The following is a 21,511-nucleotide window of genomic DNA, read 5'->3' as shown; positions in this document are numbered from 1 at the left end:
GGGGTGCTGGGAGGCAGTGTCTTGGCAGAGGGGGGTGGGGGTCACTGTGGCTGGATCAGAGGCCACGCGAGAGATGGAGTCTAACTCCCTGCCCTTGAACCTAGGCCGGCTCAAGTCTCGGGCTTGACCGGCGGAAGGCCGCAGAAGTTTGGTGCTGGCACCTCCCGGTGGGTTCACACGAAGACTCGTGGGCGGGCCTTTCAGAACATTGGTTCTTGGGGTCCGGCTGCCCCAATCCCACAGGAGTCGTGTGGAGCGGCCTCGGCCGGCAGCCTCGGCGGGGCGCTACACGGTGGCTCTGTCTTAGGCGGCCCGGCCTTGTTTGGCCCCAGCATGGACCCGACCCGGCTGCCGCTGCAGCAGAGCTCCCGCTGAGCTCACCCAGCCCACCGAACCCAGAGAACTGTAAACCGCGGCTCCAAACCGTTCCGCTTTGGAGTGGTTCCGTCCACAGCAGCAGAGACGTGGGACAGGTGAAACAGTGGCACCACGGCTACTGTTTGCCCCCACCAAGGATCTTTTTCCTTCGAAGTAAATACGTGCTGAAACAGGGCGCCGGGCTCAAGGCGGTTAAGCATCCACCTTTGGTTCGGGTCACGGCCTCACAGTTTGTGAGTTCAAGGCCCCCATCGGGTGAGCCCAAGCCCTGCTTCGGGATTCTCTCTCTCCCTCTCTCTCTGCCCCTCGCTCACGCTCTCTCTCAAAACAAAACCACAAGAAGTGCTGACATATTTATGGTGGAAATAACCTCTGAGGTTCGCTTCAAATTGGCTGCATGTGAGGGGAGGAGGGGAGGGCACGGGTGAAACGAGAGAGGCCATCGGCTGAAAACGACTGAAGCCAGGCAGCGGGCCCACCGGGTTCACAACCCCATTCCTTCCACTTTGGTGCATGTGGTGGTCCCCGCCCACACTGCACTAGGGCAGGCCCGTGTGACCAGAATAGGGCAGAAGCGACCTTGCTTCTAAGAGACGCCGCGGCTGCGTCTGGAGTGCTTGCCGGCTCCCTTGCGCCTGCTCTCTGTCCATCTGTCTGTCTCCGAGGCCTCACCCGGGAGCAGCCCTGTGCACAGCCGGGAGCTGCGGGTGACAGGGCACTAACTCCCCAAGCCACGAGGAACTGGGCCTCCTGGTCGCAGCACGTGCTGGACTGCAGCCTCCTGAGAGGCGGGGGCCAGAGCACCTGCTCAGCCGCGCCCTGATCCTCAGAAACCCTAGAATAAGCGTGTGCGGCTGCTAAATTCCAGGGCACGTTCTCACACGGATTGCTAACAAGATGCACGTTTGGAATTTTCCACACTAGGTTTTCTGCTTTTGTTTTTCAGCACTTGGGTGACCTGAGGGCAGCGCTCTCCTCACCCAGCCACCCAGCAGTGCGGGGCGGTGGTCTGTGGTACCCTGGGTCTCCAATGACAGGGAGCCGCAGAAGGCTCTGCTTCGGGGCAGCTCAACTCTCTGCACAAGGAGCCGCCAGCGCGACTCTTAAGTTACACAAAATTCGCAAATGTTCCTCAAATAGGAGAGAATCTCCAAAAGATAACGAAGGTTAGTGTTTTGCATTAAGTTCGCGGCCGAAACCGCGCCCCCCCGCCCCGCGCGTGGGTTCCCCGCCTGGCCTCGCGGGTCGGGAGGGGGCGACGGCGGGGGTCGCGCCCCCGATGGGGGATCCTTCAGGGACTCGGGCCCCGCGAGAAGGCCTCGCGCTTCACGAGGTCCCTCCCGCTGCTACGAACTTTCCCTCGACCCGGCGCGCGGCCAGCCTCGGACACCGGCTCGCTTCCGTCCGGGGCGGCGGACCGCGCACGCCGGGAGCCTCCGAATCGAACCCCCTCCCGCGGCGCCGGCCGTGCGGCACGGGGGCTCGGGGCGCGCGTCCACGGCCGGGGGTGGGGCGACAGCGCCGGCTCGCCCCCGCGCGGCACCTCGTGGACATGTCACGACGGACGGGCGCCGGGGGAAGGCGCACGGGAGGCTGCGACACTGTCCCGTGCCCACGGTGAGCGGCCGAGCCCCGAGGACCGCCCCGGGCCGGAAAACAGCGGCAGCGAAGGGCGCGAAGCCCCCAGGCGGCCCCGCCCCCGCGGGACGCGCCCACGAGGCCGGCTCCACAAGATGGTGGCGGCGCGCTCCCGGCAGCCCGCGCGCGCGCATGCGCCCTCCGCCGCCGCCCGGCGCGAGCGGAAGTCGCGTGACCCCGGAAGTGGCGGGCCGGGCGCGCGCGGGCGGGGCGGCGACGTTCGTCATTCCGTGCGGGAGGGAGCGTGAGAGCGGCGCGGTCGAGCCTCCGGTGAGCGGCGGCGGCGGCGGCGGCGGGCGGGGCGGGGCGGGGCGGGGCTGGGGAGGGGGCGCCGCGGGGGCCGGGGGTGCGGTGCCTTTGTTCGCGCCGCCCGCCGGGGGTGGGCGCGGGCCGGTGCGGGCCTCCTTTGGGGCCGCCGCCCGAGTCCCGCGGCGCCCCCTCCCCGCCGATGCGTGCCGGCTGGACCCGGGCCCGGCGGCCCCTCCCCGGGGGTGGTGGGCCCGGCACCCGGCCAGGGAAGCGTGGGCACCGCGCCCCTGCCCGGTTCCCGAGTACCCCACCCTGCGCGGCGCGCCTGCCCGCCCAGATTGCGGGGCCCCGCGGAAGGAAGTGTGGGCCGCGGCCATCGCACTCGGAGGAGCCTGTCGCCCGCGGCCGCACTTGGGTGGCGTTAGGGCGTGAGCATTTTAGAGGAATTTAAGAGGAAGCGGCCGTGAGGCCTGGAAAAGCGGGCGGGCCCCACCCCACCGGTGGCGGCCGGCTGGCCGGCCGGCTCGGGGTTCCCAGCGGCCCTTTGTGAGGTCTGCTGCTCGGGCAGCTCCGGGCTGCTAGGCTGGTCCCGTGGGGAGAGGCGTTGGTGATCATTCTGGGGCAACCTGAGGTCTGGCGCTGACCGGGCTGTGGCCCACTTCCCTTACCGCCCAGAAGGACTTGAGTGGTTTCCGCTACTTCTCAGATTCTAGCGGGGTGCGATGGGGATCCCTAACTGAAGCCAGCCTCACGCACTGCTCCTTGGTCTCACAGCGCTGTCCCAGGCTCTTCTGGGCCAGGATCCAGAACGAGGGTCCTGAAAGCATAGGCAGGTCACAAACCCTCACAGTTGGAAAGAACATTAGCCGATGGTTAGGGTTCCTCATGACTTTTGGGACCCACCTGTGGGACTCAGGCTGGCCAGGTCGTCTGAGCTCCAGGAGAGCCCTGCGTTTGCAAGGTGAGGCCTTGCTTCACTGTTAGAACAAGGCCGAAGGAGTGTGCTTGGTCAGGGAGACCCAGGAGGAGGTGTCCCTTGGGGAGAGGGTCTAGGCAGCTCCAAAAGAACAACAGGACCTTAGAAGTGACCCCGCAGGGGCCCTGTCAATTGGGCCTGGTGGTCTGTCTCTTTCCCCAGGGTGGGAGAGGTGTGCCAGGTCTCCCTGAGGAGCGGGCTCCAGGCCCCACTTAGTTCTGGATGCCCTGTCCAGACTGTCCCAGCGGGTCCCCGAGGTGGGCAGGGCAAGGAGTGTGGTTCCCTCTGGGCCTTAGGAGTCTGTGTCTGGGCCTTTTGCAAAGCTCTGCTAGGAGCTGCTTTCTTCCAGAAGGCAACTATCCCCCGGGGTCCAACTATAGAGTCTGGTTACCTGCAGAGGTTTTTCAACAGCGAACTTGTGCTCGCTGTGGGGCTCGCTGAGGAGCAGAAGAGGTGGACACTGTGGGTCCCTTCAGGCTGCCACAGCCCTGTCCCTGCCCACAGGTGTGCCAGACCCAGTTAGAGTAAGTGAGCATGGCCGAGCAGGAGCCCACAGCTGAGCAGCTAGCACAGATTGCAGCCGAGAATGAGGAGGACGAGCACTCGGTCAACTATAAGCCCCCCGCCCAGAAGAGTATCCAGGAGATCCAGGAGCTGGACAAGGATGATGAGAGTCTGCGCAAGTACAAGGAGGCCCTGTTGGGCCGTGTAGCTGTGTCTGCTGGTAAGTGGGCTGAGGCAGTGCTGAGAGGGACACCTGTCACTTTGGGGTTTCTGCTGCCTCCCCCATCCTGCAAGTCACTAGTGGGGTAGAGCTTTAACCTGCTCTCACTCCGCAGACCCCAACGTCCCCAATGTTGTTGTGACCCGCCTGACCCTGGTGTGTAGCACAGCCCCCGGCCCCCTGGAGCTGGACCTGACAGGTGAGTGGCATCCGGGGGTCCTCTGCGGCCCAGGCCGCCCAGCACCTTGCCGGCTCTGCTGAAAGTAGTCTTTTGGAATGCTGGTGCCCTCTTGTGGGGGGCCGGAGAAGTGCAGCCAGGAAGTGTTTGTGGACTCTGACTTTGGAGAGGCCTGGGTCCTGGGCGGGGCTACCCGGGGCCGCCTGGGTCAGGGTGGGAGCGGAAGGGGTGCCCCTGCAGCTGCAGACGGGGGACATGCTGAGGTCAGAGCAGCTTCCTGTAGCCGAGCCTTTCAGTACAAGCTTCTTCCTCGGCACAGGTGATCTGGAGAGCTTCAAGAAGCAGTCCTTTGTGCTGAAGGAGGGCGTGGAGTACCGGATAAAAATTTCTTTCCGAGTAAGGCAGACGCTGGGGGGCGGGGGGTGCTGGGAGGAGCTGGGCCTGGAGAGCCCCACCGAGCCGTGTTTGGGTTGTGTCCCTGCAGGTGAACCGGGAGATCGTGTCCGGCATGAAGTACATCCAGCACACGTACAGGAAAGGCGTCAAGAGTGAGTGAGGCGAGCGCCACCTGGCGGGCCCGTGGGAAGGGGCAGGTGGAGGTGGCCGCCCAGGGCGCGGGGATCAGCAGGGAGAGGAAGGAAGCGGTGTGCGTCCCCGGCCTCAGGTGGAGGCGGGCGGCACTGGTGACCTGTGCGTTTCCTACGCGCAGTTGACAAGACCGACTACATGGTGGGGAGCTACGGGCCCCGGGCAGAGGAGTACGAGTTTCTGACGCCCATGGAGGAGGCGCCCAAGGGCATGCTGGCTCGAGGCAGCTACAACATCAAGTCCCGCTTCACAGACGACGACAAGACCGACCACCTGTCGTGGGAGTGGAGCCTCACCATCAAGAAGGACTGGAAGGACTGAGCCCCGGGGGGCGGGCCTTCGGACAGACGGACGGACGGACCTGTCTGACGTGCCCCACCCCCACCGCCCCCACCCCATCCCAACCCCCTACCAAAGTGCTGACAGGCCTGCCCCCCTCCCCCCACCCGCCCGCGGGCCCCCGGCCTCCTCCTCCTCGGCGGCCTTGCCTTGCTGCTTCTGCCTGCGCTGGGGGGGTAGAGAGGGGAGGGAGCCTGCACCTCAGGCCTCCACCTCCCTTTCCATACCCCTTCAGGTTCCCTCCCACCCGTCCTAACCCGACTTGAGGCCCCGGCTTTTCCAAGGGAACCTCGTGGCCTTGGCAGTTGCCCTGAATCCTGTTCTTCGGGGGTGGGGTGGGGTGGGGTGGGGTGCATGATTGGAGGCCTCTTGGGGGCCGGCCACCCTCCTGCTTTCACCTGTCCCCGGTCAGTTCATCCATCGCTGTCAGTAACCGTCTAACCATGATGCCTTAACATGTGGAACGTGTGCCGTGGGGGCCGTCACTAACCTCTAACCCCCCCCCCCCCCCCCCCCCCGTGTCTGCATGAGCATGTGGTCTCCCGGTCCCCGCCCCATCTGCGATCCCAGTGGCCCCGGGAAGTGTGTGGGATGTGCCGCTGCTCCCCTGCCCGCCAGGGCCTAGCCGGCCCCCTCCCCCGGCCAGGGCTGTGGGGCGGCTCCAGGGGCTCTGGGAAAGCCAAATTGCCAAAACTGAAGTTGCCTCCGTTCCCATCCGGGAGGCCGGGTGTCCCCACGCCTCTGCCTTCCTTGTCCCGGTGGGCGGCGCTGGAGCCCACGGCCCCAGCAGACAGCCCTCGCCGGACAGAGCCAGCGGCCGAGCCTTATGTGTCCCACCCGGGCCTGCCGGCCCGGGGTCGCGTGCCTGGCCCGTCAGTATTTATTGCCTCCATACGTGCCGTCCTCTGGGCCCCCTGGCCTGCCACCTCTGCCCCCAGGCTCGGTGCCACCGTCCCCGGCAGGCCCTCCCCACACCCAGCCAGGACAACCGTGGGACCAAGCGCGCACAGTCGGAGCCCTCCCCTGTGCCTCCCCTCCCCTGCCTTCCCCGTGCCCCACCCCCCCTCCCCGTCAGGACGGGGCCTAGAACGCCCAGGAGCCTGAACCTGCTTCTCCTTTTCTGACCGGGAAATAAACTCCCCCAAAGGAGCCAGGGTGTGCGCTGCTTGTCTCCTGGCGGGCGGGGGCAGGAAGGCAGCAGGAATGCTTTTTCCCTGGGTGGTGGCCGCTGCTTCTGTGACCACTTTCATACTAATGTCGAGCGGCCAGGGTTCACTGTGGGTGAGGAACCGGAGTCCCCAAAGTGCCCAAGTTCCCCCGGATTTGGGGCAGTGGGAGGGGGCGCGGTAGGCCCGTCTCGGGGTCTAGAGCACCGGCTCCTCAGGAACCGCCCCAACCCTGGAGAAGGGGAGCCTCGCTGGAGGTTTGAGGCCTGTGCGGCAGGCAAGACAGGCAAGACATGCAGGTGGGGGATGGGAGGGGCCCTGCTGCCCTCCGGTAGTGCTGGGGGGGGAGGGGGGGAGTCGGTGCTGTGGGCTGCAGGAACAGGCAGGAGCAGCGGTCCAAGGGTGGAAAGGGTGAAGCGGGGGTCGACTGGAGGAGGCTAGAGGACCCTCGCTGCCTAAGGTGCAAAAGTGCCGCCTAAGGTGCAAAAGTGCCCGGAGGAGAGTCCTGAGTAACAGCCAATCCCGGGGACCGGCGAGGCCTCTGCCGGGCCTGGGGTGGTGGGGAGTGGAGAGGCACCACCCCCAGGGCACTCAGTAACCTTGCCGCCCCTCCCCAACCCCAGGGTGAGGAAAGGGCGGGTGGGCAACCTAAGCTCCACACACCCTCTTACCTGTCCCACGTGGGTTACAAAAGCGGTCAGGTGCCACACAGCGGGGACGCGGGACTGCTCTCCTGGAGCCTCTACTGGCCACACCTAAGGCGGCCTGCCCCTCTTTCCATTGCTTCCAGCACAGTGTGCTCAGCGGGCAGCTTATCGCCAGCTGGGCTGGGCCACATGCCCGTGCCAGGACAGCTCCTACAGGGCTGGTCACTACCTCAACCCTCCTTATGGGGGCCCCGTGCTCGATGGCATGAGGAAATGGCACTTCCTGCCCAGACACAGACCCGAGAGCCCAGGCAGGAAGCAGCCTGGGCCCCAGTTCTTGATTCCACAGGGTCAAAGACCCTAACCCACCTCTCCCAGAGCCAGAGCCGCGCAGCCCCAAGACAGGCCTGGTGGGACAGGCTCGGGCAGGGAGCCGCAGTGAGACCAGTTCCGGGCTCTGAGGCCTTTCTCACGGAACCGGACGCGGCTGCCTCTGGCGCTCATCCCCACCCCCAGAGGCAGAAAGCCCCATCTCAGTCAGTCCATAGCGCTGGGGCCACCACCTCCCCTCTCCCAGTACACTTCCTGAAAGGTCCAGTGCAAACCTCTAAACCCAGGGAAATCCTGTGTCGTCAGCAGCGCCCTGGGCCAGGGTTTTCTGAGGCTGTCAGGCCAGAAGGCCGCCTACTTTTGCTCTCGGGTTTCCCCAGCTTTACTAGACATGTGAACTCGGGACCCAGAGTGCCCAGTTGTACAGGCACACTGCCAATCCCCAGGACTTTGTCCCCCGCCCCCGCTGAGGGGCAACACAGGGTGGTGCCTGCAGGACGTGGCTCTTGGGTCCCAAGTCTAATCTGACCCTCCTGGTTCCACCCTGAACCTGTCTACGGTCTGGGAGCCAGTGTCTGTGGCCCTCTTCCCTTCCGTCCTCTTGCACGTCCCCCAGAAATCCCCAAGCTGCCACCTCCTCATCCACTCCAAGATGGGCCCTCCCCTCCACTGAGGAGGGTGCCGTGGTCACCAGGTCAGGACCCCTGATGTGACTGATCACCGAATACTGTGGTTTAGGATAATCTTCATGCCCCCGTGCAGTCCCACTCCACGATCAGGACGCCTGCAGCCCCCACCCCGGGGGCATGCTCACCACTTCGCCCCCAGCATGCACAGGAAGAGGACCGCGGGATAGTGCCTGACCGGGAACCTAGTCAGATTTCAGTGGCCCAGCGAGCACTTCTGGGGTGTCCGTGAACCTGCCATAACTCCCTCCACACACCCTATCCGACCCTATCCCTCCTTCCAACCCTATCACGCATTGGAAGGCAGTTTTATTCTGAGAACTCTGCTTTTGAGAACGGTATTTATCAAAACATCTGCTATTTAATGGGCAACTTCTCCGGGGAACGCGACGCCTGGAGGATGTCCTGTAGTTGTGTGGGTCCCCAGAGACACAACCACAGGGGCAGGTGGGGCACCAACCTCCCAGGGCACATTCCGGCCCATGGCCTGGGGCACAAGGTGAACACGCCCCACTGCCTCTCTCTGGAGCTGATTTTGGAAGGTATGTGAGAGGGTCTTAGGAAGAATGAGACCGAGCCGGCCCTCCCCTCAAAGCTGAGGCCTGCAGAGGCCTTCAGTCAACCAGCCTGCGTTCCGGGACCAACCCCACAGAAACAGGGGGTCTCGGGCCTCCCCCAAACCAGGCCTCCTTCCAGCTGAGACCCCCGCTCTGCTGCTCCTGCACGGGTTGGTACGTGAGGCCAATTCAAGCTGAGCAAAGGCATCCTGAGGCGAAGGCACGTTGGTGTGGCTGAGGTATCGGAATACCGGGCCTGGGTCAGGCCAGAGGCCAGTCACCCGCCTCGAGGTGCGTTTCGGCCGCCCTCAGCTGCAGCCATGGAGGCAGACTCGGCCAGAGTGAGGCTCATTCGCGGCCGTTGCACCCTTGTCTGCTTCACTCTCCCCTTGATCCCAACGTTCTCATCTTTGTCGGGACTGTATGCTCTGGGGCGAAGCTGCCTCCGTGCTGGCACAAACTCATCGTCGTGGTGTCTAGATCTCTTCACTGTCCCCAGCAGAAGAAACTCAAACCCCGCTCTTTAGGCACCTAAACCCTGGTCTCACGAGCGCTTCCGAAATCTAGACAGGATACAAATAACCCTTATATCAGGCCCCGCGGTCTGTAAAATAAGGGTTGTGGCAATCATAAGAACGTTAGGAGATAGTGCAGCAATGAGGCAATCCCCACCCATACCCAGAGAGCAGAGGGGGAGGACTCCGCTCGCAATTGTGAGGAAGAGCTGTCATTCACCCGTTGAAGCCCCAGGCCAGGGCTTCCCCCACCCCATGCCCCCCTAGCTGGGGCACAGGCCGGCACCTGCCAGGCACACGTTCACCGCCTTTCTATGCCCGAAGTCCCAGCTCCTGTCAAGTCGTCCCTGTGAAGACACGGACGCCAGCAGGTACAAGCACCTCTGTGAACCTTGCTCCCCTGGCACTGGGGGAAGAGCAGAGAACACGGCCTTGACCTTCAGGAGTGCATACACCCGTTGAGGCAGCCCCACACAGGAGAGACAGGAACACATGCCCTGCCCTCCAAAAGCAACCACTCGACAAATGTGAACTCTCAAAAGCACGAAAGCATGTTTTTTTCTGTCTTACCATTTCTGAAATGAGGATGTTATTACAGCCAACGTGTACATTTAACGTGGGCGTGTTTCTCTTCTTCCTGCCATGTTATTAAATTGATGAGAAGTCTCAAAGCTACTGGTGGTGGCGTTTCGCAACAGAGGAAGCGAATACAAATGAAGAGGAAGGTTTCCTGGAGACAAACGGTCTGTTCCAGGGGTGGGGGTGGGGCGGGCTGCCAGGGAAAGGCAGACGTGCTGGCAGAGGCTTTGAGCAGTGACGGAAAGGGACGGCGGATCAGGCTAGGGCAGCGCCGTCCAGCAAAAATAGGGTGGGAGGCACAACCGATATTTTAAAATTTCTAGAAGCTAGTCAAACATTTTAATTTAGCCCAACGTATACAAAATACCAACGCAACATCTGAATATAAAAAAGTTACGGGAGTTCCCGTCGCCTCGGTGGCAGGTGGTCACCGCCGCACAGGGCAGCGCCCGGGGGCCCGGGATGGCTCGCAGACAGCCAGCAGGAATCGGCAGCCGGCGGGGAGGCAGGTGCGCGGCCCCCCGAGTCGGCCTCCCCCGGGACCCCGAGTCCCCCGCTTTTGGACCCTCAGCTGCAGCGGCCCAACCTCCCTCTTCCTGCGCCCGTCCTGGTGGGCCTCCTCGCCGGCCTTCCGGCCGTATCACGTTCGGCCTCGGCGTCCCCCGCGCCACCTGCGCGCCGCCTCCGCGCCCCGACCCGCCGCCGGCACCGACCGGGACGGCCGAGCTCCGCCGACCCCGCCAGCCCCGCGGCGCTGGGCTCGCGGCACGCACCGCCCGACCCTCACGCGCACCGGAAGTTGCGTAGGGTCGCCTGCCGACTCGCGGAGCTGGGGGGGCGGTGTCAGTTAGGGACAAGCCGTCCAATCAGAATGCAACACGAAGGGTTTCAGAGGCGCAGACGCAGCTCCGCCCTTCACTCGGGAGCTCCGCCCCACTGCCACGTTTGACGACGGATCGCGCGGGCGTGCGCGTATCTCTTGGCCAATCAGGAGCCGCAGATCCTGGCCTCCAAAGGTAGCAGCCATTCCAGACCCGCGGAAGGTGTAGGAGAAAGCCACCAGTCACAAGTCGAGGGAGAGAAAGTTCTCCATGGGGAGCCAATGAAAAAACCGGGTAGAGTGCGAGCGCGAGCTCCTCGGCCAATCTCGCGCGAGGGCGAGGGAAGCCCCCATGGCGATTTCGAATCCGGGGTCGGGGGCCAGAACGGACAGCCAATGCGAACGCTTTGGAGGTGGGCCCCGGAGCCCGCCAGCCAATCGAGAGTGGGCGCAGGCGGGCGCGCGCGCGGCGGCGGCCGGGCTTATAGGGGCGGGGCGGCCGGCGCGCGCTCTCGTGGCCTCGCTGTCCCGGCGGCGCCAACCGAAGCGCCGCGCCCGCTGCCGACATGCTGCGCCGCGTTCTGCTCTGCCTGGCCCTGGCCGTGCTGACGCGCGCGGGCGCCGCCGCTCCGGAGGAGGAGGACCACGTCCTGGTGCTGCACAAGGGCAACTTCGAGGAGGCGCTGGCGGCCCACAAGTACCTGCTGGTGGAGTTCTGTGAGTGCCGCCGGCCTGGCCGGGCCTCGCCGTGGCGGGGCGGGGACGCGGGGGGGCCGGCGGGACGGGCGGGGGTCTCCGGGGCTGTCAGCATCCAGCCCCCCCTCAGGAGGCGCAGTCCCGGGCTGGTGCGGCGCGCAGAGCTGCTGTCGGCGTCCCCGCGCTGCCCACGTCCTGGGGGCATCCCTCCTGCTTGAGCCGGGTCCCAAGGCTGGCCGCAGGCCGACAGCCAGGACATGCTTTGTGCCTTACGTCCACATGGCAGGGGCCCTCCGTTAGCCTTGTGTGAGCTGCCACCAATACAGAGGAGCACGCCGGGGTCCAGCCCCCTGACCGCCCCCCAGGACTGATCCCAGAGCGCCCCACCTTCAACCCCATACCGCTCGCTTTAGCAGTGCTGTCACCCAGACTCAGCCCCGCCGTCTGTGTTTATAAGTGTGTAAGCACTACCTGGGGTGGAAAGCTCCAGCCCGCCAGAGCTGCTAACCTGAGCTGGCAAAGAGTCGCTTTTAAGTGGGAGTCTTGGGGCAGGTGTGCACAGGTGTGCGTTGCACATTCACGACTAGGTGTTGCTGAGCGTACAGGTGCCGAGGCGCTCGCTTCTTGACTTTTCTGGGAGATCCCAGAGACGTGACCGTCCTCACTGCCTGCAGATGATGGGAAGTCACCCATCGTTTGTCCCGTGCCAAGCAGCTTGGGGTCTGGTGTCAGTTTGTCGTTCGTGGCCTCTGTACCAATATTGCCTAAGAGCGTCAAGCTATCAGCTCAGCCCTGTGGGTTCGGGGGGGTTATCTTGGCGAGTAGATAAGATTTTTATGGAAGGAAGTGCCAGGAGAAGGTGGGGGAAGCGGTGGAACTTGGTCGACGCTGCTTTCCAGCATCCGTTTCTTTTCCAGATGCGCCATGGTGTGGCCACTGCAAGGCTCTGGCCCCCGAGTATGCCAAAGCAGCTGGCAGGCTGAAGGCGGAAGGCTCGGAGATCAGACTGGCAAAGGTAGATGCCACCGAGGAGTCCGATCTGGCTCAGCAGTACGGCGTGCGTGGCTACCCTACAATCAAGTTCTTCAAGAACGGAGACACCGCTGCCCCCAGAGAGTACACAGGTGTGGTTGCCGCACCGCCCTTCTCTTCCCTGCAGACAGGGGTGTGCCTGCAGCCTTTGGGAGAGACCTGAGAGGTGGGGAGGCCCGCTTTCAGAGGCAAGGCGGGGAACCTGGTCTCAGACTGGAATCTCAGTCGAGGTCAGCCTCTGACGCTCTCGTGAGGAAAGTGCTCCCATCCCTAAAGAGTGCGTCAGGTAGAGAGGGACATCCTCCCGGGGCGGGTGGCAAGCTCAGGCTTGTCCTAAGGTTGACCAGTGAGAGGAGGAAGGCTGGGGCCCTCGGGCCCACTTGGAGCAACAGGTGTAGCGATTTGGGACTGTCCGGTGTGCCAAGCCAAGTGCCCAGGGCCTTCCCCAGGGCAAGGGCTGAGGCTGACAGCCACTGGGTGACAGGCTGGCGTCACTCACCTGTCCTGGCAGAGCTCAAGTGCAAGGCCTGGCCCCTCAGGCTGCCTCCTGGGGCCTGGGCCCCTTTGTAGCCCGGTAGGTACCGGGACAAGAGGAGAGACTTTTGTCCACAGAACCGGTTCTGTGGCTCTTCTGTCAGAATGCTCTCGAGCAGCCTCGTTGATTCTGACGTCTGCGGCTCTGGTGTTCTTACTAGGCTGCTCTTTTGTTGTTCACACGTTCGCCTGGGTTCGCTCTCAGGACGGGAAGTGCAGAGTTCCCACGGTCCCATCGCTCGCGCTTAGGTTTGGTGAATGAGACAGCTGCTCCTAACTCCACCTGGAACTGATGAGTCAGCATCTCGTTGCCACTTAGGAGAATCCTTCTAAGCGTGAGCCTCGCACCCTCCTCGTGCCGGGCCAGGTGGCCAGATGCTTTGAGGGGAGGAAGGCCCTCCTTGGCCTCAGTCCTAGGAGGAGCAGGCTTCTACCTTTTCGGTTTGTCAGCTCCGGGTGGCGTGCGGGAGCCTGATCGCTCTCGTTTTGCTGGTCTGGGAGGCGTGTGGGAGGGCCAGGCCGAGGACAGGGACCCCTGAGCGGCCCGCATGTCCCAGGCCAGCTAGAGCTCGGGGAAGGCGGGGGTCGAGCTGATTTACCAAGCAGCCTTTTTTTATTTTATTTTTTTTTTGAATTCCATCACATCTTTAATTACGACGGAGCCTAGAGTGAGGCCACCGGGGGAAAGTGTGTGTTTGATGAATTTAAGCGTCAAGCGACTTAGAAAGTGCAGAGGGCTTAGAGGAGGGGGCGGCGGCGTGATTCTGCTACCCTGGGGGCAGCCGCTGCGTCTCCCCTGCTTCACACCCAGTCCCGGTTTCTTGAGAGACAGAATAGTGCTGTTGGCGCTAGGATTTGCACAGGCGCGTAGACGAGGTTCCCCTCCCGGAAGGAGAGTGTTGAGCCCCGGTCTTGGCAGAGAGCTCAGAGAACGGGCAGGGAGGGTGGGCCCTGGTTTTCAGCGGAACCCGCCTGTATTTGGGTGCAGCTGGCAGAGAAGCTGAGGACATCGTGAACTGGCTGAAGAAACGCACCGGCCCCGCCGCCAGCACGCTGCCCGACAGGGCCGCCGCGGAGGCCTTGCTGGAGTCCAGCGAGGTGACCGTCATCGGCTTCTTCAAGGTAGAGGCCTCGGCACTGCGCCCCGTCGTCGGGGAAGGGTTCCCTGTGGTCTGGGTACTGCCTGTCTGAGCTGCTGGCGGCCCGGGCGGGACCCTCGGTGCTTGGGTGAGTGGCCACCTCTGCTGCTTCTCTGTAGGATGTGGAGTCGGACTTTGCCAAGCAGTTCCTGCTGGCAGCGGAGGCCGTCGATGACATACCTTTTGGGATCACGTCCAACGGCGACGTGTTCTCCAAATACCAGCTGGACAAGGATGGGGTTGTGCTCTTCAAGAAGGTAAGTGGCCGTCCAGCAGCCCCGCCCAGGGCATGGAGACACCGCGGGGGGGCTGCTTTCCTTATCACTTCCAGCCCCTGAGAACCTTGCCCGGGCGGCGCTGGACCGCCAGCTGGACTTATCGGGGGCATGTTGGCAACGTCAGACCATAGGAGCCGCTCAGACAGTGGCCTTCAGACTTTGCGCTGTGGGCCCGTTGTTCCGGCTCGAGTGGCAGCTCCAGGGCCGTGTTTGACGAAGGCAGAGCTGCTCTGGAGTGTTTAGTGTTTCCGAAAAAAAGAAAACGGCAAAATATCCGGGAAGGTCTGCCGCCTTAACCTTTTCTAAGCACGCGATTCTTAGTATGAGGCATCAGTTATGTTGATGGTGCCGTGCGGCCGACGCTCCTGTTTGCTCAGCTTTTTGATCCCTGGAAATGGAGGCCGTGCGGGTGGCAGGCAGAGGAGGGCAGAAATCAGGAGAGAGGGGCAGGGGGCAGGAGGCGTGTCTTCGGGGATGAGGATCGGGCCTTTCGCTCCTGTTTTGTCCTGGTGGGAAGAGGGCGGGTTCGGAACTCCAGCAAAGCAGGAAACCCTGTGGTCAGAAAGGTCGCCGGCTTCTGGTCTAAGGCCGTTGTGCGTGTGCGCCCCACGTGTAGGGCATCTGGGCCGAGTGACTGAAGACAGGTAACCTTGTGTAGAAACTGCCGCATCTGGCACCTTGCCAGGGGCTGGCAGGGAGGGGTGAGGGTGTCTCCCGGCTGTACTCCTGAGGACTGGGGACGCCAAGGTGGCTGTGCCTCCGTCGACTGGGGACACCAAGGTGGCTCCGGGTGGCTCTGTTCCAGCGTCCTTGCCACTCCAGTGTTTCTGTAGTCTTGCTTTCCTCAAAACAATTCCAGATCCTCGTAGCGCCCGCCCCCCGCGAGGGAACGGAGGGGCTATGAGGCCCCCGTGGGGGGCCTGGGTGGGACTAGGTGGGATGGGCCTCTGCGGGTGGCCAGAGTCCTGGGTCCTGAGGTTGAGGCTGACGGAGGGGGAGGGTGTCTCAGAGACCGCCGAGACCCATGTGCCATCCCGCGTCCACACCGTGCTTTCCTACCTCCTGAAAATCCAGAGCGCCAGTTCTCATGCGTCCTCCGGCCTCGGCTCCCCGTTGTCTTGGGCACTGGGCACGGCCTGGGTGACGTGACCCCTTGGGTCTGGTGCCAGTTGGGGGGCAGCCTCGAGCAGAGGCCTGGCAGGACCCCGGGGACTTTGTGCCGCGTGGGTCAGTATGGTTCCCAGCTGCAGTCACAGACTGTCGTACGGACGAGAAGGAGGAGGCTCGAGTCTGGCCCCTCCCGGCTCTGTTGGGCCGGCCCCCGTTTTCTCCATCATGCCCGTTTCCTCAGTCTTTCTTGTTCCCTTTTCTCTAGGTTGTTCGATCCCCTTTCTTGCAGCGTGTTGGGTCTGTCCAGGGGCCGCTGTGGGCAGCCTCACTGAGTCAGGCACCTCCCTAGTGGGACAGGGCAGGCCACTTGCTGGGAAGGATGGGGGCTCGGATGGTGGCTTGGGTCATGGGTCACTGGCAGTTGGACTTCTGGTTTGAGAGCTATTCTGTGTCTTTATTCGTCCTGGTGGTTACTTTGCTTTTCTTTCCTGAAACTGAGGGGTAGGAGTAGGTGTCGGGCCAGGCCTGTCCTCCGCTGCCTGCAGCGTTGAGCCTTTTGGGGATGTTTGTCATTGTGGCCTGACGGGGCTGGGCTTCACTACTTACTGTCCCTGGTTGAATGAAGGCTGGTTGTGTGCTTTTTACTGAAGTAGAGGGGGACTGTAGCGTGACGTGACCCCATTACTAAAAAGATTGTGTCTCAAGACAGGTGCGTGCGGCAACTCTGTTCTTTGGGCCTCTGGGCATGAAACTGGGCACACCGCTCACTGCTCAGAGGGGCTGGCGGTACGGTTCTGGAGCAGTGGGGGCTTGTGTGCCCCTGTAGGGGCTCAGGAGCATGCCTGGTGGAGCCGGGCCCCCTGGCCTTGGCTTTTCATCCCCTTTCCCCTCTTCTTGGGTTTGGGGAAGAGAGAGCAGGCTTCAGCTTTTCCTGGGGGTGCTGTGCTCGTGGCCCCTGGCACCTGGCCCTCGATCTGGTCTAACTTTAGCAGCCGGTGTCATAGTTGAGCTGAATGAAGGTCAGGCTGTAATGTGATGTTGGCGGGAGCAGGGAGCGGCCACCTGCTTTTCTGGAAGTTCCTTTGGGGAAGTGTAACTGGAAATGACTGGGAAGAAAAGGTGAATAGTTTCTCTCTGTGGGACTCATTCCAGAGTTCAGAGGGAAGGATGAGATGCTCGTGTGAACAGGTGTAGACGCAGCATCGTTTTTGTGCTGGGAGTGGTCTCTGCGCTCCACCCAGAGCCAGGGCTGCAGCTTCGCTGCACAGCTGCCCGTGGGCCTCTCTGGTCTATAGCAACAGCCTTCCAGCTTCGGGGCCTCAGGACCTCTGAAACTCTTAGATATTACTGGGGATCCCAAAGAGATTCTGTTGCTGTGGATTCTATCTATTGATCTTCACCAGGTCAGGAATCAGAACCGAGAAATGTTTCCAAGACCCTAACTGTCTAGGGTGTCTGGCTGGTTCCGTCGGTAGAGTGAGTGACTCTTGATCTCAGGGTTGTGTGTTCAAGCCCCACATTGGGCATGGAGCCTACTTAAATAAGAACTCGTCCGTCTAAGTGACAGTTACGTGTAATCAGAAGGTCTTGTGAAAGTTAGTTTTTCCCAGACAACTGCATTTGAGTGGTGAGCGTGTTCGGGTTCTGCTGGTTTCTAGCCTCCACCTTGTGGAGGGCAGACCTGGCTGATGTCAGTCTGTCGGGACGTCCCTTGTCACTCTGATCTGAGGGCATAACACACTCGGGAGAACGCGTGTTCTGAGTAAGAGCATGAAATTGCAGCTGTCCTGGAAGGGCCCCACACTCTCCCCTTGGTGTCGCTGTGGCTCAGTGCCCGGAAGAGGCTGCTGTCTGCGGCCCTCATCCGGCTCTGTTCGGTGGACAGAGGCGTGTGGCTTCTGCTGTCGCAACTCCGGGTTGCTGTGCCGGGCCGAACCTGGGCTCTGGGGGCGGGGGGGGGGGGGGGGGCATGGGAGGCTTTGGGAGGACCAGGTTCTTGCAGCCCTCTCTGTGCCCACAGTTTGACGAAGGCCGGAACAACTTCGAGGGGGACATCACCAAAGACAAGCTGTTGGACTTCATCAAGCACAACCAGCTGCCGCTGGTCATCGAGTTCACTGAGCAGGTGCGGCTCTCCTGTGGGTCCTGCGCCCTGAGGGCGGGGCGGTGTGGGAAGGTCGTGGGGTCCCGACCCCGGGAACCCCCACGTACAGATCGTTGCAGCGGTGGCATTGCAGCCGTTGAGAGAATGTTCTGTGTAAATGGCTTAGTTCGTGGCTCAGACCCAGTAACCTGTGTTTATAACACAGACAGCCCCGAAGATTTTCGGAGGTGAAATCAAGACTCACATCCTGCTATTCCTGCCCAAGAGCGTGTCTGACTATGAGAGCAAACTGAGCAACTTCAAGAAGGCCGCCGAGCGCTTCAAGGGGAAGGTGAGCGGCTCGAGTGACTCAGGCTGCAGGGTGGCCCGGGGCTCTCTGCGGCTCCCGGGTCCCTCTGGGAGGGCCAGGCCGTGGCGGTGCGAGTCTGCACAGTGTGCGTGGCGGGAAGCAGCCAGGCAGGGGAGCGGAAGCTGCCTGCGGCCCCCCGCCTCACCTGCCGCTTCTTCCCTAGATTCTGTTCATCTTCATCGACAGCGACCACACGGACAACCAGCGGATCCTGGAGTTCTTCGGCCTCAAGAAGGAGGAGTGCCCCGCCGTGCGCCTCATCACCCTGGAGGAGGAGATGACCAAGTACAAGCCGGAGTCGGACGAGCTGACGGCGGCGAAGATTGAAGAGTTCTGCCACCGCTTCCTGGAGGGCAAGATCAAGGTGGGGGAGCCACATCCCGAGGTGGAGCCGGCCCGCGCCGGCCTCTCGGCCTTTGGGGTCCCGGGCTCCCTGCGGCTGCATCTGGAAGGTGTCCGAGCTGAGCGTGGACTCCTGTGGACGGGGCCCCAGATGGCGTGAAGATGCTTGGGGAGAGACGCAGTGGTCCCACTGCTTGGGGAGCCCAGAGCAGCCCCGACCCCGTGGGCTCGGCCCTCTCCCGAGGCTCCGTGAGCAGCTCTGGTCCCTGTGTGTCTCAGGCCGGGGTGGGGGTCCTGGGGGCCAGTGGGGTCTTGAGCCATCCCTGACCCTGCTCTGCCTGCCCTCCAGCCCCACCTGATGAGCCAGGAGCTGCCCGAAGACTGGGACAAGCAGCCCGTCAAAGTGCTGGTCGGGAAAAACTTCGAAGAAGTTGCTTTTGACGAGAAAAAGAACGTCTTTGTGGAATTCTGTAAGTGGAGCCTGTTCCGCTCGTGCGCGTGTCCCCCACGAGGGCCAGCGGGCCGGGGGTGGGCAGAAAGCGGCTCCTCGGCCCAAGGGGGGGACTCCGCTGCTCTCTTCCAGATGCCCCGTGGTGTGGGCACTGCAAACAGTTGGCCCCCATCTGGGACAAGCTGGGAGAGACGTACAAGGACCACGAAAACGTCGTCATCGCCAAGATGGATTCGACGGCTAACGAGGTGGAGGCCGTGAAAGTGCACAGCTTCCCCACGCTGAAGTTCTTCCCAGCCGGCACCGACAGAGCGGTGCGCCTCCGGCCGGGGGCTGGGGGAGGAGGGGGGCAGGGCCGGGGAGCGCAGGACCGGCTCCCTGATTCACATTCTCGCTCCCCCCCTCCCCCCCCCCCCCCAGGTCATTGATTACAACGGGGAGCGGACACTAGACGGTTTTAAGAAGTTCTTGGAGAGCGGTGGGCAGGACGGGGCCGGAGACGACGATGTAAGTGGCACGTTGGCTCCGCCCGGCCAGCCTCTGGGTCACACCCTGTAGTCCGTGGGACAGGCTTCCGTGGGCGCCACTTGAGGCAGGCACGGGGACCCGGGCTGGGGGGCTGCCGGGAAGCCCTCACCGTGCCCCGCAGAGCCATCCTCCCTGATGAACACGCAGTACGGAGCACCCGAGAGGGGCCTTTAAATGCTGCCATTTGCTTAAGAGACTTACTCGTCCCGTGAGGCTCCCTACTGCGCTGGACCCGGACGCTCCTCCCCGGCCGCTGGCTGAGGCGTCCTGCCGGACACCAGCTTGGGCCTGTCCGTGCAGCCGTGGGCGGCTGGGGAGAGTGGAGGCCGGTCTGTGCCCAGGACAGAGGGCAGGGTGGTGTGGGGGCGGGGGCCAGGGCAGTGGTCAGTTCGGTGGGGTATGGTCGGCGGGTTGTCGGTGGCCCCACAAACCCCGGAGGCTGGGGTCCCGGGCTCCCCTTGCACCGTTTTGTGGGCAGAAGCTCTGAGAGCCGACAGTTGGCTGCTTCTGCCCAAAGGGCCAGCCAGTGTCTGGCTGACCGAGGCCCCGCCCCGTCCTTCCTGGTCCCTCCCATTCCCTCCCGGTCCCTCCCGGTCCCTCCCGACCCCTCCCGACCCATGTGCTTGCTTCCCTCCCTCTTCCTGCTGCGCCCCAGGACCTGGAAGACCTGGAAGAGGCGGAAGAGCCTGACCTGGAGGAAGATGACGATCAGAAAGCTGTGAAGGATGAACTGTGACACGGAGGCCAGACCCTGGCGCCCAGACACGGCACCTCATGGCCGCACACCCAGCGGCGCGGCCTCCGGAAGCTGGGGCCCCTCCCCGGAAGGAGGGAACGTCCATCGGAAATGCAGGGAACTTTCTGAAGCAACACTCATTCTAACACACGTGTAAATCGAAACCCATCACCCTTTGCTTTTCAATCTTTGGAAAGGGATTTATCTCCAGGCCAGCCCATCTTCTGGGCCATTTTTTTTTAAATCGTGATGTACTTTTTCGTACATGGTTTTGTCCAAAGTGCTCGTTAAAATGTCTTGGGATCTCGGGCAGGTGAAGCCTCCTTCCTGTTAGGTTTATACTGTCACTTTTGAACATGCCATCGGTGGGATTTTTAGACATTTTTGGACGTCAGGGTGTCTGTTCCACTCTGGCCGTGGCTCCCCGGAGACTCCTGTCCCCTGCTCGGGGAGGGGCCCGGCCGGCCTGGACAGCCACTCTCCACGTGCCGGTGTTGCCATGGCTGAGCGTGGTTCTCCCGGTGTTTGGTTAAATGGACGCTTTGGCACGGTGGGGAAGGCGGGGGGCCTTCTGTGCCCGGAGGGGTGGTGGGTGCCGGCCGAGCCAGGCCCCCCGTTCTGTGACTTCCAGGGTAACCTGAGGCCCGTGCCAGGCAGAACCTCCCATTTCCAGGCTGGGAAACGGTCAGGAGTGCTTGAGCCGAACCAAACGTTGACAGTTTTCAGGCATTTCTACCACAATATTGGAATTGAACACATTGGCCAAATAAAATTGAAATTTTACTACCTCTCGTTGTCTCTGCTCTACGGTCCCTCCGGGGCCTGGGCTCGGGTGGGGCCTCTCGCCAGGGCCTTGCTTGGCACGTGGCGCCAACACGGGAGCCACGGGAGTCTCTTGGGTCGTCAGCCCGAGGTGGTGACCGCCTGTAGGTCACCAGGTGGAGGCGCTGCTCCCGCCCCCCCCCCCCACCCCACCCCAGGCGAACGGTCTACAGCCAGCCAGCGGGCAGGGAGCACCCGGTGTGAGCACTCTGGGCAGCGCCGACCAGACCCCTGTGCTGCCTCTCCAGCTCAGTAGCCCGCGCTGAGCCTTGCCCATAGCTGGGCTTCCTTCCCCCGTTCTCCAGTCTCGGGTGGCCTGTGCCGGCAGCTTTCCAGCTGGTCCGCTCCCGGGTTCAGGTGTGCGGTGCCTCCGTCCTGCTGGCACAACGAGACGCTTAGCCGCGGAAAGGTGAGCTGGCGCCGTTCAGCTTCAGTGGGAGGACGGCGGCCCTGCCCTCCAAAATGGGAGCTGCTCCCCCAGGGGGCGCACGGCCTCCAGCCTCCAGAGGAGGAAACCCGGCAGGCACAGAGTGAGGCTGCCGCGGGGGAGGGGGAGGCGGGGTCCAATCCTGTGCTCCCTGCCCCAGCGACCGCTGTGGGTGACCCTGTGGACCCAACTGCGCCAGAGCCAGGCCCCTCCGCGTGGAGAGCTGGGACCGGGCGGGAGCACGGTGTCATGTGCTCCTGGGAGCGGCGGTGAATCACCCGTACCTTTCCCCTTTTGCAGAGGCAGCTGATTAGCACATTCCAGGGCCTGGATTTGCTGGGAGGCTGTGGGGGTGGAGTCCAAAACCTGGCGGGGCTGCTGGATTAGCAGGCAACTTTGCACACTCAGGGTGGTCAGTTAAGGCTTAGCAGCCCCGGCGTCCCAATCTCCCTCTCTTCCTCTCCCCTGCCCTCCTTCACTTCTCTCTCCAGCTGGCAGGAAGTTACTGCCCTGGTGCACCAGACACCGCTCCCCTGCCTGCCCCCCCCAGGTCCTCAGGCCTCAGAGCCTGCCGGCAGGGACAGGCTGTACAG

General features: G+C 63.1%; 2 protein-coding genes and 1 long non-coding RNA gene across 3 annotated transcripts; 2 read left to right on the top strand and 1 right to left on the bottom strand.

Annotated features, from left to right (window-relative positions):
* The first annotated feature begins 2,198 nt into the window (after nt 1-2,198).
* ARHGDIA (Rho GDP dissociation inhibitor alpha) lies at nt 2,199-6,220 on the top strand. Its single transcript, XM_030295859.1, has 6 exons — nt 2,199-2,286; nt 3,746-3,965; nt 4,081-4,164; nt 4,463-4,539; nt 4,628-4,691; nt 4,853-6,220. Exons 2-6 carry the CDS (start codon nt 3,776-3,778, stop codon nt 5,050-5,052), a joined length of 615 nt encoding a protein of 204 aa, XP_030151719.1. The 5' UTR covers nt 2,199-2,286; nt 3,746-3,775; the 3' UTR covers nt 5,053-6,220.
* A 2,003-nt stretch (nt 6,221-8,223) lies between these two features.
* On the bottom strand, nt 8,224-10,262 carry LOC115501592. Its single transcript, XR_003964852.1, has 2 exons — nt 9,542-10,262; nt 8,224-9,019 (listed from the first exon to the last, which is right to left on the bottom strand). It is a non-coding gene; the product is annotated as an uncharacterized LOC115501592 (long non-coding RNA).
* A 627-nt stretch (nt 10,263-10,889) lies between these two features.
* P4HB (prolyl 4-hydroxylase subunit beta) lies at nt 10,890-20,457 on the top strand. Its single transcript, XM_030295678.2, has 11 exons — nt 10,890-11,087; nt 11,984-12,190; nt 13,621-13,754; nt 13,891-14,028; nt 17,180-17,284; nt 17,469-17,594; nt 17,776-17,976; nt 18,304-18,424; nt 18,538-18,719; nt 18,826-18,912; nt 19,589-20,457. Exons 1-11 carry the CDS (start codon nt 10,937-10,939, stop codon nt 19,667-19,669), a joined length of 1,533 nt encoding a protein of 510 aa, XP_030151538.1. The 5' UTR covers nt 10,890-10,936; the 3' UTR covers nt 19,670-20,457.
* Nucleotides 20,458-21,511: the final 1,054 nt, after the last annotated feature.

This window comes from Lynx canadensis, chromosome E1 (genome assembly GCF_007474595.2).
Source record: "Lynx canadensis isolate LIC74 chromosome E1, mLynCan4.pri.v2, whole genome shotgun sequence".
NCBI lineage: Eukaryota > Metazoa > Chordata > Mammalia > Carnivora > Felidae > Lynx > Lynx canadensis.
Note: the sequence above shows the minus strand (reverse complement) of the source record. Positions and strands in the feature narration are given on the sequence as shown.

Excerpts from the sequence above, each read along its gene's own strand:
- ARHGDIA (XM_030295859.1), top strand. The coding sequence starts at position 3,776 with ATGGCCGAGCAGGAGCCCACAGCTGAGCAGCTAGCACAGATTGCAGCC. Across the intron at positions 4,540-4,627 it reads GGATAAAAATTTCTTTCCGA|GTGAACCGGGAGATCGTGTC; the intron begins GTAAGGCAGACG and ends GTGTCCCTGCAG. Across the intron at positions 4,692-4,852 it reads GTACAGGAAAGGCGTCAAGA|TTGACAAGACCGACTACATG; the intron begins GTGAGTGAGGCG and ends TCCTACGCGCAG.
- P4HB (XM_030295678.2), top strand. The coding sequence starts at position 10,937 with ATGCTGCGCCGCGTTCTGCTCTGCCTGGCCCTGGCCGTGCTGACGCGC. Across the intron at positions 12,191-13,620 it reads TGCCCCCAGAGAGTACACAG|CTGGCAGAGAAGCTGAGGAC; the intron begins GTGTGGTTGCCG and ends ATTTGGGTGCAG. Across the intron at positions 17,595-17,775 it reads CCGAGCGCTTCAAGGGGAAG|ATTCTGTTCATCTTCATCGA; the intron begins GTGAGCGGCTCG and ends CTTCTTCCCTAG.